The 14,085-nt window shown below is 38.6% G+C and overlaps 1 protein-coding gene across 2 annotated transcripts in view; it reads left to right on the top strand.

The window, feature by feature from the left end:
* Window positions 1-9,195, top strand: part of ARHGAP15 (Rho GTPase activating protein 15) — a 611,397-nt gene extending 602,202 nt beyond the window's left edge. For both annotated transcript variants that reach the window (XM_042994393.1, XM_007086400.3), the window contains one exon: window positions 8,402-9,195. In XM_042994393.1, the coding sequence (XP_042850327.1) occupies window positions 8,402-8,585 (184 nt within the window). In that variant the 3' untranslated portion in view covers window positions 8,586-9,195. The remainder of the gene's footprint in view (window positions 1-8,401) is intronic.
* Window positions 9,196-14,085: the final 4,890 nt, after the last annotated feature.

Raw genomic sequence — 14,085 nt, forward strand, 5'->3', positions numbered from 1 at the left:
CTCTTCCCTTCCTGGGATTCTCCCTTTCCTGGTATGTGCAACTAACGGAGTCTCTGCTCAAATGTCCCTTCCCTCAAGAGGGCTCCCTGAGTACCTGGTCTGTTACAGGTAGCATTTCCCACTACACTCTGCTCAGTAGAATTATCTGAGGGCTACTTTATCTGCAGGCAGGCAGACCCCACCCATACTAAGTAAACAAGAATGTCTAGAGATGGACTCTGGATGACTAGGATTTTTTAAAAGGTTCCCAGGATCAATGGAAGAACTACTACTTTTCAGTTTTTCTTGTACTTCAGTGCCTAAAATCACATTGTATATTGATTGGTATATTATGTTGTCTGGTTCTCCCATTAGATTATAGGCTTCATGTGGACTGTGGGCAGGGTCTGTTTTACTCATTGTACTATCTCTGACATCCGAAACAGTATCCAACACCTAATAGGCACTCAATAGATTTTTATGAATCAATAATAGTTACATTGAGTTACTCTTCATGGTTACTGGTGGGCTTTTTTCTTTATTATACTTCTTTAAAATTTTCAAATTCTAACCTAAAGTTACTTTAAATTAGAAAAAAAAAAACAAATTACAGAGGATTTTTAAATCTACCTTCAGAAATTGTGATATATTTGAAGCCCAGGGATTAGCACATAATAGATGTTCAACAAATAGTAATTACTGTTAGTGTTCCTTTTTGATATGTATTATATAAGGGCTTTGGCTATAATATCCATTTTATCTATGGTGGTATTACCTTATAGAATATATATTCCTGTAGAGATAAGTCATTTTGAAGTCCATGGGGTATTCTTTTTTTTTACTTTATCAGGTCTTCCTATCTTATTAGATATTCTGAATATTTCTTTAAAGATGCTTTATACTCTCCCTATAATGTCCAATCAATAAGGGTATGAAACAAGTAAATAATTGAAAATGTTTCAATCTTCTGCATTGAAGTCAGTATAAAAAATTTATTTAATAAATGCAAAGAACAAAAGTAAAAGTGTCAAAAAATAGCCATGATTGAATAGTTATTAACTTGCTTTGGAAAATAATAATAATACAATACTTAAATACAAAATCGAGCACTTTATAATTAGTTTAAACAAATTGATTTATAACTTATATTAAAAACAGCTGAATTACTGGGGGCGCCTAGGTGGCTCAGTTGGTTAAGTGTCCGACTTCGGCTCATGTCATGATCTTGCAGTTCGCCAGTTTGAGCCCCACATTGGGCTCTGTGCTGACAGCTCAGAGCCTGGAGCCTGCTTCGGATTCTTTGTCTCCCTCTCTCTCTGCTACTCCCCCACTCACCCTCTGTCTCTGTCTGTCTGTCTCTCTCTCTCTCTCTCTCTCTCAAAAATAAACATTAAAAAAAATTTGTTAATAACTGAATTACCAGTGAATGACCACCTCAACACACATTGGTGTTAAATGCAAAAACATTTGTGAAATTTGTTCTGCTTTTGCAATATTTGAAAATTTTTCTAACATACTGCCATAACTGTAGGGGAGAAAGTTGAAATCCTGCTTAGTCCCGAATCTTATTAGAAGGAAGGGAGGAAGGAAGGAAGGAAGGAAGGAAGGGAGAGAGAGGGGGCGGAGAGAGAGAAAGAAAGAAAGAAAGAAAGAAAGAAAGAAAGAAAGAAAGAAAGAAAAAGAGATGGAGGGAGAGAAAGAGAGACAAAAAGAATGAAAGCAAGAGAGCAAGAAAGAAAAATAAAAGAAAAAAGGAAAGAAAGAAAGAAAGAAAGAAAGAAAGAGAAAAAGAAAGAAAGAAAGAAAGAAAGAAAGAGAAAAGAAGAAAAGAAAAGAAAAGAAAAGAAAAGAAAAGAAAAGAAAAGAAAAGAAAAGAAAAGAAAGAAGGAAGAAAGGAAGGAAGAAAGGAAGGAAGGAAGCCAACGTAAGCAGCAGCATAGTTTGTGCAAACTGAGGGTAGCAAGCTATGGTTAGCAAGGATCCCCCGAAAATAGTTGTAGCACATAGGAAACAGAAGTCAAACATTGAAAATGTATTCTATTTTAAACAGCTTCTCTTTCCTTAAGTGGTCAAAGTCAGAGGTAACACTTCACATACAGTGGATAAGCTACATTTTGTGAGGTAGGTCTGATGGCAAGAGAACATTTACCACCGCAATTTCCCCATTCAAGTTAAGCCATCCTAAAGTTGTGTGTGTTGGAAAATAACAGCATTCCGGAGATAGGGAAGGGAAGACTTGTAGTCCACCTCCAATAACTTGAGAGTTGTCCTGCAGGCAATTATGTGCCTTTCAACTTCCTTTGCAAGTCACTATGGTAACAGTAAAGCACAGAGTTAAAAGAAAGGTTGCATCTGTATATTTGTTTGCAACTGGACTATTATTAAAAGCGTTGGTCTTAATTCAGCATTAATTTTGAGTTTTATAGTAAAGCTCTCCTTCAGTTTGAGTCATTTGGTAGTGATTTAAAGCAACTAAGAAATTTCTTTGGGTTAGCAATTCAGCTCACTTTTGGAAAAAAGTTACCCAGCATAAGGCTTCAAGGATTTTTTTGTCTGGGGTCCAACATCTGTAGCACTGGATCATAGATTATTTCTAAAATAATCTTAAATTGATGGATCATTGCTCCTTCCATTTGGACCCGACAAAAAGCAGCTCTGGCATTTCCTCTCCTTTTTATGCCATAAACTGCATATCATTTTTTCAGCTCTTGCCAGAAAAATGAATTCTTACCCATTTCAAGATTTTATAAACTTGAATTTTATTTAACAGTATTAGAATTGCTTTTACAGTGAATGTATATCAAGTGATATTTCATGAACAAATTTTTAAAAATCATAATTATTTTTGTCAGGCTATTTTAAACTAAGCAGTATTAATAAATAGTCATTTTCAAAAGAGTGCAGTTTCGGGTCTTTTTAGTCAAGCATTCACAGTCACTAAACTTTGAGCTTTTCACGTCGCTTAGAATCTTTGCTGTACGCATTTCTGGGAATAAATTAATGGTGAGTAAACAACCATGCAGAGGAATTCCCAAATATTGTTATAAGATCTGAATGTTTTTGTGCCTCCTTACCCATCCATCAGGTCACTGTACATTAATCTTTCAACCATGTCTTTGCTCTCACCTTTCTCATTCCGATGTGTTCTTTTGCCTTTTAGTCTTTGTTTTGCCATAGAAGGGAGGTTTCTTTCATTTCTTCGCTGAAAACAGGTTAAATTGTAGCTCAAAATTTACAACACTGTCATGGCGTTTAAGGCCTAATGAAATCTAAGCCCTGCCAGCAGGGTGGAACTTTCCAGAAATGACCACAATCTGACCTCTTTGACTTAGCTGCTACAGAGATCCAAAGCCAGGTGGCATAGGAGGGTAAAATCCATTACACTTTCAAACCTACACAGTAGGCCTTTAGCAAAACCAGCTAGAGCAGCATTTCCTAATCCATGCTCCTCAGGAAAGCCAATCTATGACATCTAAGTCAGTTAAGGAAGACACGAGTCAAAGAGAAGCAGCGGTATTTTTTTCTGCAGGACTTTTCAGAGCCTTTATTATGCTATTGTGTATCATGAATTTGCAAGAAGAAAAAGTGGCATACAATTTTCTCCAAAACTTATCTTACTTTGGCATGCTATTTTTGCAAATCATATCACAGAAAGGGGGTTTTTCAGAACTCACGTTGTGAAAGGTATCATCAGACTCATAGTAAAAACCTACATGGTTTCTGAGTCAGATCTTCCCTTCCAAATCTATGACTCAACTGCATTTTAAGCTACTGGAAGTATAACTTAACTGTTTTTGAGAGTTTTCTGCCTTTGGTACTAGAGTTTTTTTTCTGTGGATGGCTTTTCTTTCTTTCAGTACCCTATGTTTCTCCTGTGCGTGTGTTTACTACTTGAAGTCTTTAGATTTAATGGCACTTGCAGTATGCAGCTGGTCCCCACAGTGGGAGTGGAAATTTGAAATTCATTGATTTGAGGTAAAAAACAGAACAAAACAAACAAACAAAAAAACCCTGAGATTTAAATAATTTTCAAGCTATACTTTGAAAGTCTGGTCGATTCCCTATGTGGTCCTAAATCAACCCCTTAACTATTTAACAGTTTATTGAGGTAGAGAATAGGTAAGTTCACATTTGAATAAGGAAGTTTATAATGACCTTAATACATTTTCCAACACATCCCCAGTTTTGGGGACTTCTTTGCTGGAAATGTCTACTCGCTATTAGAAAGGAATCTAATCCAATTTAAACATTGATGTGAGAATGTATTTGCCTAGCTACATGAATCATATAATGTGGTAGATGGTGACTTCTACCCCAAACTGGTCTTCATTATCAGTATCTTTTCTCACTGAAAGCTTGTTTGATTTCTCAACACACCAGCTACTGGTTGGTTGACATTCAGAAAAACAATTGCCAATGAAATACACATAAACACACACACACACACACACACACACACACACACACACACACACAAGCACACATTCAGTAACACTGCATAAGAAAAATGGCATGTATTCTATTTAATACACATCCACATTATCTTATTAACTTTCTTCCTTAACTACATTCGATTTTTCTAAAAGTTACTCCAAGTAACTTAATTTTCCAAAATTAGGAGAGAACTCCAAGCTGTTAAGGAAATTTAACCTGCAATAACGCAGCTGTAACAAGAAAACAAAACTATGCGTCGTTTAGTAAAATCTACTGATAACAAGATTATTTTAAAGCTAAAGCACTCATACGTTAAAGCTGGTTCTATTAATATCAAGTAGAAAGTGTGCAGAGAAATGGACAGAAAGGATACAAGTTTGAGATGGAATGAATGCTCCACATTTACACATGCATAAAACCACAAAATGAACATTTGTCCCCAAAAATTTATGAAACATGCATTGGCAGAAATCCCTTAGAGGAGTCCTCTTGCATAACCCACTGGCTAAGATAGAGAAATCTTTCCTTGAGGTGGGTTCTGACATGCAGTGCTAGCCTCCTACTCTCCACCCTATTTAAACTCAGTTTGGTTTCCTCCTCTAGATTTGGCCCTACTCTAGATTCAAAGACCAGGCCTTTGGCTGAGCAGGAAAAATAGGAAGAACTCTGGAAAAATTGATAACTAGTCTAGCCCCATTTCATCCTTCTTTCTCTCCCCTCATGGCCCATGTCCTACATGCTATAACTTTCTGGTATGCCCTGGAAAGCTGAGTCACACACCCCCCCACACACCCAAGTTCCTCCAGATACTACAGGCCTCTTCCAGGGTACTCTTGCACCCTCCTGAGAGCCCTGACTGCCCTCTCCAATAGTGGGCTCTTGGACTCCCTTGATTTCTAGCCTCACGTTTTGGAAGTCTGATGCAGTTCTGTCTCCCAGCTATCCCAAATTTCACTTTTCCTCTACCTATTAAAATTATAGCTATTATTGAATAGGGAAATATACCTTCAATCCTTAATCAATCTTCACATCATCCCTTTCCCCTCCCAGTCTCCCTGGACTCCAGTCCTAATTTTCTTCTACCCTGTTGGTCAAGATGCCTTATATCAGTGGTTTGCCTTCACACTTTCAATACTTTCTTGCTTCTTTTCTACCTTCTCTGTGCCCTGTTACCTCTGAGCCCTGTTCTCTGCTAGAAAAATCTTATCAACTTAGATCTGTGCCAGCTATGGATAAAGTTGTTAAGGCAACTTTTGCCTAATAGGTACTCACTGGATTAGATATGTTTCTATATTTGCTTTTAATGAGCTTTTTTTTAATTGTGAGAGAGTCAATGAAGGAGTATCACAAAAAAGGTGTTACTTTAAAATCAAAAGAGAAAAGTCTGTTTTTCCCTTACGGTAAATATTATTAATGACTTTTATAATAAGAGGCTCTGGGAAAGGCTCAAGAGAGATCTTAAACTGAAGGTTAATAATAGGTATATTAAAATGAAGCAAAGACTCATTCACTCCATTTGTCCCCACTCCAGATTAGAAGAATGTTTAAATCATTTCACAGACTTTGGTAAATGCAGTTAGAAAGTGGTAGAGTTTCTTATATTCCAAAGGAAACTTTAAACTTGAAGTCTCTGATAACTCAGTGACACTCTAAAATATGAGAACACTTTCCAGAATGTAGCCAAGTCAACGCTGCTCACAGGTACAAATGCTCTCCATTGAAAGCAGGAAAAAAAAGTGAAAATGGGAGGCAGGATATCTTTAATATTCAGTCGAAATTTGAGAGTTATTTTGCCCACAATAAATCTACTAGAATCAGGCTGTCAATCACAATTCCGCAGTGGGGAATACAAATCCAGGCCCTTTATGGAAGGATCTTATAATGTTATGGAAGATGGCAGAATGAAAAACTGGCCCAGTATTTAAGAATAGGAGTCATAACACATACCATGATGATGCTTCCAAAGGCATTGGAACCAAACTGCCTAGGTTTGAACCTCAGCTTTGTATGCCATCAGGCACTTCACCTCTCTCAGCCTCAGTCTTTACATGTGTAAAATGGGCTTAATAATAGAGGTGCCTCATGGAATTATTATGAGTATTGAATGAGATGATAATATAATTATTTAGAACAACACTTCATTTTTTCATGTTGAGCAAGTCAAGGGCATTTTCTTGGCCATGCAGTTGTGCTGTGGGGACTCATAAAGTAATGGTGTGGGTCCTTCTCAGTTTCATTCAGGAGAGAGAAGGCATGGTTTCTTGGTCACAGAACTGGTACTTCAGCAATCTGAGTTTATGAAGAGATAAATAAATCAAATCTGCCTGCCTCCTCTTATATACGACCAAACAAAAGATCCTCTCCAGTCCAGCATTCCAGTGTTCTACAGTGAGCCCTGAGATGGAGACCCGACTGCCTTGCGATAAAGACCCTTTGCCTCACTTTCTTCTCAACACTCATATTTCCCTTGGGTCGGGAGGTCTGGTAGAGTTCAGAGTTTAGTATTTCTCAGCACCCTATCCTTCCATATGCTATCCCTATTTCCTTAACATCACTAAAACCTCACCCTTTCTAACTTTAATATAAAATGAAGTAGGCTCCAATGGTAAGAATAAGCATCATTGTTTAAAAGTCTCAATATATCAGATGGGGCTTTATTTTCCTTTTAAGAGTCCTGTGTTGAAGCAGGCAAGGCATAACCATTAATAAAAACCACATCCTAATGTTTCATAGGTATTCCAGCTCCCCATACAGTCCTCACACAAGCAAACATTTCTTTGATTCCAGTGGGACTCTTTTCTTGTGCAAATGCTACAGGACTCTGTATTTTATTGAAGTGTGAGCTAAATTGGATGGCCAAAAAGATAGACACTTAGAATTGTGCCATACACCTAAATGTCTCAGAACCTGCCTTCTCTACAAAACATATTCCAGTTAGCATTTGTCAGGAACGCTGTTCTTACTCCAATCACTAAAAACTTATTATTATTTTTTGGTTTATGTCTACTTTCCATCATCAACTATGCGTATATTGTTCTTATTTATTGTGCTCGGATTCTTACATAGGCACATCTCACCTGTTTCCTCCATTGACTATAAACTTTTCAAAAAAAAATTTAATATTTATTTAGTTTTGAGAGAGAGACAGACAGACAGACAGGGACAGGCAGACAGAGAGACAGAATGTGAACAGGGGAGGAGCAGAGAGAGAGGGAGACACAGAATCCGAAGCAGGCTCCAGCCTCTGAGCTGTCAGCACAGAGCCGACATGGGGCTCGAATTCACAAACCACCAGATCATGACTTGAGCTGAAGTCGGATGCTTAACCATCTGAGCTACCCAGCTACCCCTGACTATAAACATTTTGAAGGCTGAATCTTGTTAACTTCCCACCGTAATTTTTGCTGTTTATTTATCCATTCATTCCACATTTATTGAACACTCACAATGTCCAGGTACTATGGGGATAAAAAGTTATGGGGCGCCTCGGTGGCTCAGTCGGTTGAGCGTCCGACTTCGGCTCAGGTCATGATCTCATGGCTCGTGAGTTCGAGACCCGCGTCGGGCTCTGTGCTCACAGCTCAGAGCCTAGAGCCTGCTTCATATTCTGGGTCTCCCTCTCTCTCTCTGCCCTTCCCCTTCTCATGCTGTCTCTGTCTCTCAAAAATAAATAAACGTTAAAAAAAAAATTTTTTTAAAGTTGTACCAGGCAATGAATCCTTCTCCCCAAGTCATAGGTCCTATCTTCATAATAAAGCATAAAGAGTAAAAGACTAAAGAATGTTACGGCAGTTGCCATTTTTGTAGAACTAGAAAAATGTTTTGTCTGTGTTTCATTCTCCACCAAAGCCAGTCACTGCCCTTTCTTTCTTTAAATTGAAATTTTAAAAAGAAAAAGGATTCAAGAACACAGAATTTTAGAAATCAAAAGTAGCCACAATTTCACTTCGAACTCAGGGAATCTTCTCTCTTTCCCTTCCCCCTCCAGGATAGTGGCCAAAGCCTCCAAGAACCTCATGTCCACACAAAGCCTGGGGATTGTATTTGGACCCACCCTTCTGCGAGCTGAAGGTGAAATGGGTAACATGGCGGTACATATGGTGTACCAAAACCAGATAGCTGAGCTCATGCTGAGTGAGTACAATAAGATCTTCGGCTCAGAGGAAGACTGACAGACAAGACAACTTACTGAATACGTTCACATCTGTCTCGATGCCTAATATTTTTACATTTCTGTAAACATATTTCTGAAATATTTTTTGCCTTTCAAGCGACAGATGCCTCATTTTGTGAAAACTTAGTGATAATTTTGTGTTTAAGTTCCAAACATTTGAATAAAATAGTTGACAATATTTGCCTATATGTGTTCTACATTAACCCCTTCAGTCCTGTTCCTTCTAGCACTTCGAGGCCTTCATTATACATGCTCCACACTGTTAAATAATGTGCTGAGCACAACACATATCCAAACAGCAGTTTTAAAGCTGCTCCCGGGCATTGGGTGTGTACGTGGGTTGAGTGAATGTTGTCAATATGGGTATATGTGCACACAGGTGAGACTTCTCACTACCCTGGCTGCCTCAAGCATGTTCCCATACTCCTACTTGTACATGAGTAATACCAACAGAGAAAAGAAGTCAGAAATTAATCATTTTTAAATGAACAAAGGAGATCAGGTTCTCCACTAAGACAGATATATTTCATCTTTCAGAAACATTTCTGCATGTGCAAATATAAAATACAGCCCAGTTGTCCTCAATGTTAGATGGTGAAATGTACAAATACAACAAGCTGAATGGCATGTTTTTGAAGAAAAATGACATTTCAAAACATTTGCCATTGGAGATTATACACACACACACACTATTTGCAGTCCCATAAACATATTGTCTTATAAATGAGAAGCAAAACTAGAGCCCTGGAACTTTGATCTTTATATTATACAGGAATTTCATGACCACTCATTTTTAATGTTATCATCCATTTTGAATCTTCATCAAACTGTATATCTTCCTTTGCCCTGGCTATGTCATTTTATGTAGAATTTTTATTACGCTTCTGAGGATGCTTTATTGGTGAATTACATTAAATCCATCTAGAAACAACTTTTTAAAAAGGCTTTTTTTTCATATGCCTGAAGGATTACTTGACGAGACTTGGATTGCTTTATCCATTTGATGGTTAGTTTCAGTTGTCATGGATAAACAAAAGAATAACTGTCTAGAATATATCAAACATTGTTTTATTTTGAAAAGTATGTTCTAGCTGAACACATCTCATATCCAGTTTTGTGAAAGTATTCTGCCAATAAAAATGTAGACTTTTGCTTGACAGCTTTTTAATCAAATTCAAAAGGAATAAATAAAACTAATCCAGTGTAATAAAGAGTAAGCCTAGTTATCGATTTGTTCATAAAATGAAAAATAAAGCATGTAAATAAAACGTGTGAAGTATGGATTCAAAAACAAACACACTTAGAATAATGAGCTCAGAAGCATAGGCTGTCGGCATAGATGGGGTATATGGCACAGGGGGAGAGTCTGGTCAAGAGAAAGCCAGATGTGCACACAGCTCCAGCATCCACAGAGCTGCCTGAGAAAGAAGTTACCTTGCTCCTCTTTGAATGTCTTCATCTTGGCCATGGCGCCACTAAGTCAGCTCATGGCCAAGAACAGAGAAGCAACCACAATAAAGGCTGAAGAGTGGTTTCATCAAGTGGGATGTATACACATACCACAAAGCCAAGGCAAGTCACATGAGGCAGAATCCCATGACCTAAAGTCACTGGTAACAGTAAGATGATAAACTCGCCAGCCTTAAGCTCTTATATGTAAAGTTGTACTTAAGCCTTTCAGAAAAACATGGAAACATGAAACAAGAGTTTCTGGCATTCTATTTCAAGTCTTCCTCATTTCCATGACATTCCATATTCTGAATTACATCTTCTCCAAGATTTTAATTACTTCTCTTTTTGAATGGGGAAGAGTGGGTTGAGTAGTTCCAGCATTGAAATCGTATCCCTCCCTGTGTCCATCTTTAAAGTTACTCTGGGAGCATCAGCCAGAAAGAAGCAGCACTAACAGCCAAAGAGAAGTGGCATTACCTGCTTTGAGCAGGGACTCATAGCCCCTCGTCTCTGCTACTTTCCAGATTTATAATCTTCGAAAGCACCAGCTTCTTGATTTTCAATCGGATGGGATTTAGCCTGATTCAAACCCCAGCTGTGTCCTGTCCCTGCCTGCTAAGGGCATTTAATCAAAGACTGTATTTCCTCTCTGGAATAAGACCATTCCACGGTACTGAGCCAAAGCACCCATGAGAGGATCTGATTTGTACACACTAACGGCATGCAAAGGGTTATACCAAAAGGTCATTAGATCCCAGAACATCCCAAAGACAGTAATGATGATCATATCAACTATTCCAAGTTAAAATTTTTTTTCTTAATGTTAATTTATTTTTGAGAGAGAGAGACAGAGTGTGAGTGGGGAAGGGGCAGAGAGAGGTGGAGACACAGAATCCGAAGCAGACTCCAGGCTCTGAGCTGTCAGCACAAAGCCCGATACAGGGCTCGAACTCACAAACTGTGAGATCATGACCTGAGCTGAAGTCTGACACTCAACTGAGCCACCCAGGCGCTTCATCAACTATTCCAAATTTATTCCAAAGCCAAGACGGTAGTTATACTAGGTTGACCCACTAAAGAGTTGATTTTATAAAACTGATCCATATTCTTCGTCAAGAAAACATAAAAAAAAAATGAACACTCTTAATGACATAAGCACTCTGAGCCAGGTGCAAGTCTAGGCAGTTGCGATGCAAATATAAAATAAGGCAAATTCCTACCCTCTGTAAATTCCAGAGTCCAGTAAGAGAGAAAACTCATCTAAAGGTTAATCTAAGATCAGGGACCTCAGCCATCTTAATAACCATGTAGCCCCAGGGGTCATCACCTATACTTAGAGATGCTAAATAAGTATTTTTGAATGAATGGACAAGCAGAAGCCAGTAACAGAGATATTAACAAAGTTCAGTGGTTGACAGAGATCTAAATAACAAATTGCACCTGGGAAGAGTCAAGTAAACCTTCACTGGGAAGGTAACTTAATCTAATCTTGACCGGTGAGTGAGATTAACCCAAGAAAAATGTAGAAAACATACTAGGAAGCAGAAATGGCATGAACAGGGTTCTAAAAGACTCACTATCTCCAAGGAAATGAGAGAAGCTCAGTGAACAGAGGATGAAGTGCATGCCTAGGAAATTTGCAAGATGGAGCTGGAGAAAGATGCTGGGGTCAGATATAGAACATGGTAAAATACGTATACTGTAGGCAGAAGAGATCCAGTGGGAGCTGTAAAATAAGGAAGCCATAGAAAACTTTCTTTCAAAAAAAAAAAGAAAGAAAAGAATCTCTAGGGGGACCTGGGTGGCCCAGTCGGTTGAGTATCTGACTTTGGCTCAGATCATGATCTCACAGTTCCTGAGTTCGAGCCCTGCATCAGGCTCTCTATGGTCAGCACAGAGCCTGCTTGGGACCCTCTCTGTCTCTGCACACCCACCCCACTCATGCTCTCTCAAATAAATAAATAAACATTAAAAAATGAAACGATGCGTAAATTCACCCGTGGACAGAAGAAACAAACTACCTTGAGGACACTGGCATTTTCTCCTGTGTGTATGTATGTGTGTGTACACTTTGTAGCATTTTCTATCAGGCAATGATAATCTTGTATCTTTAGGAGCATTTCTCTATTATGATGACTAAATATTTTAACAAATTATAATCTATAACTTAGCCTATAGAGTGGAAACCCAAGTCCAAACCAGTCTCCGTGGAAAAGCAAGCCAGTTGGTACATCCCATTGCCATGTGGATTTACCCACCCAGGACAAGGATGATGCCCCTCTTCCATACTCACACAAAAAACTTTGTGGAGACGGTATTTATTTCATCCTATACGTTGAGAATGTGACTTTACATAGCGTGTGCCACAGGACAGGATCACCATGCCACAGCTAGTAACTGAAAGCCATATGATAGTTCTCCCTATCCAATTAGAAAACAAAGGATCCAATTAAGAAAAATTAGAAAAGCTGTTAAAAAGGAACAATCACTTGCCAATGCTGCTGTCCTTACAGTTTAACACAGCTAGAGATTGACCTGTACTTCTCTTTTCCACATTTATTTTTGTGAATTATAAATCACCCTGTCAATTCCTAATTAAAAGGCCCTGCAAAGATTTTCACCCAGAAGGACTGTCACTAAGAGTTCGGGGTCACATTGCTCTGTTGTCAAAAATAAGAAAGAAAACCAAAACAATATCAACACTCTCCTTGGGAAACTAAAATCTTAATACCAAAAAACAAAGACTTTCTTCAGACATAATAATCGCATACTATTTCTTCAATTAAAGTGTTTCATCTTATCTGTAGAAAATAGATGGATATTTTTTTTTTCTTTACGCCAAGAGTTGCAAACTCAGATGTTACTAGGGCCAGGCGGGTAATATAAGTGTGTAAAGAGCACGCTTAAGGCATTATGAAGTGATAGCAGCTGGGGAAAAGTCAAGACAACCCCTGGCCAGAAGGGTCGGCTTCTCAAGCCGACATTGCCTACGTGGGAATGTGGGCACAATGTTGCCAGACCTTCAGATCTTTCATGACAAGCCAGAAATTCAGGAACTTCTGTGAAACCTGATTTTTAAGGGCACCTCATAAAACACATCTGAGCAGACTTAGCCTGAGGTTCTCCATTTTTGCGAACTCAGTGTTAAGCCTTCCGATGTTGCAAAGCCTGCTCCCCAGAAAAATGGTAGTGCATGAAGCAAATGGTGGAGATATATGAATGAGCCAAAGCAATGGGTAAGAGAAGAAAATGAAAAGCGAGAGAGAGGAGAATAAACACTTAGGAGAACTCGCTTTTTAGGTCCTGGCCAAATTATTTACTCTGTCTGGGTCTCACTTTTCCCATCTATAAAATGGAACACTTGCCATATCTTGCCTCTTTGGACAAACTAATGGAATCATGAGATGGAGATGAAAACAGGTAATATAGCATGAAACTCTAAGTTGTTCCTAATGGATATGCATGATAGATCTCCAGCTTATTGACAGTGTTATGAACTACAAAAGACAATGAGAAGATTGGGATCAGACTCTAAAAAAAGCCTTGAATGCCATACCAAGAGGCAGTATACTAAGTCTATAGTTGCTTTTTGAGACCTGAAGATTGGTTAGCAGGGAAGTGACTACCAGTCCTGTAAAGATTCTCCTGGCCCTTGATGGGGACAGTTTGAAGCAGGGAGAAATTATAGACACCATTGCCAGACAGAAAATTATTGCAGTAGTACTACTAAGGCAGGTCTGAGTTCAGACAGTGGCAGCAGATATGGTCATCAATATTATGGAGCATCCGACTGAACTTCTGAGTTTCCCTACCATCTCTTAATTATGGCAGGTAAGTGCAAATCATTTGTTATTATGCAGCACCATTTCCAGCTGAATTATAGGGTAGGGGCTGATTCTGGTGTTCTGACAATGATTTGTCATTTGACAGTAACTACCCGAAGACATTTTGACCAAGTCGTACCCAAGTCACATGAGTATATGTGCTACCAACTTCTGCTTCCAGTATAACTCCTGATGATCAAAGGGTCATTTCTATCTCACCTG

The sequence above is a fragment of the Panthera tigris genome, chromosome C1 (genome assembly GCF_018350195.1).
Source record: "Panthera tigris isolate Pti1 chromosome C1, P.tigris_Pti1_mat1.1, whole genome shotgun sequence".
NCBI lineage: Eukaryota > Metazoa > Chordata > Mammalia > Carnivora > Felidae > Panthera > Panthera tigris.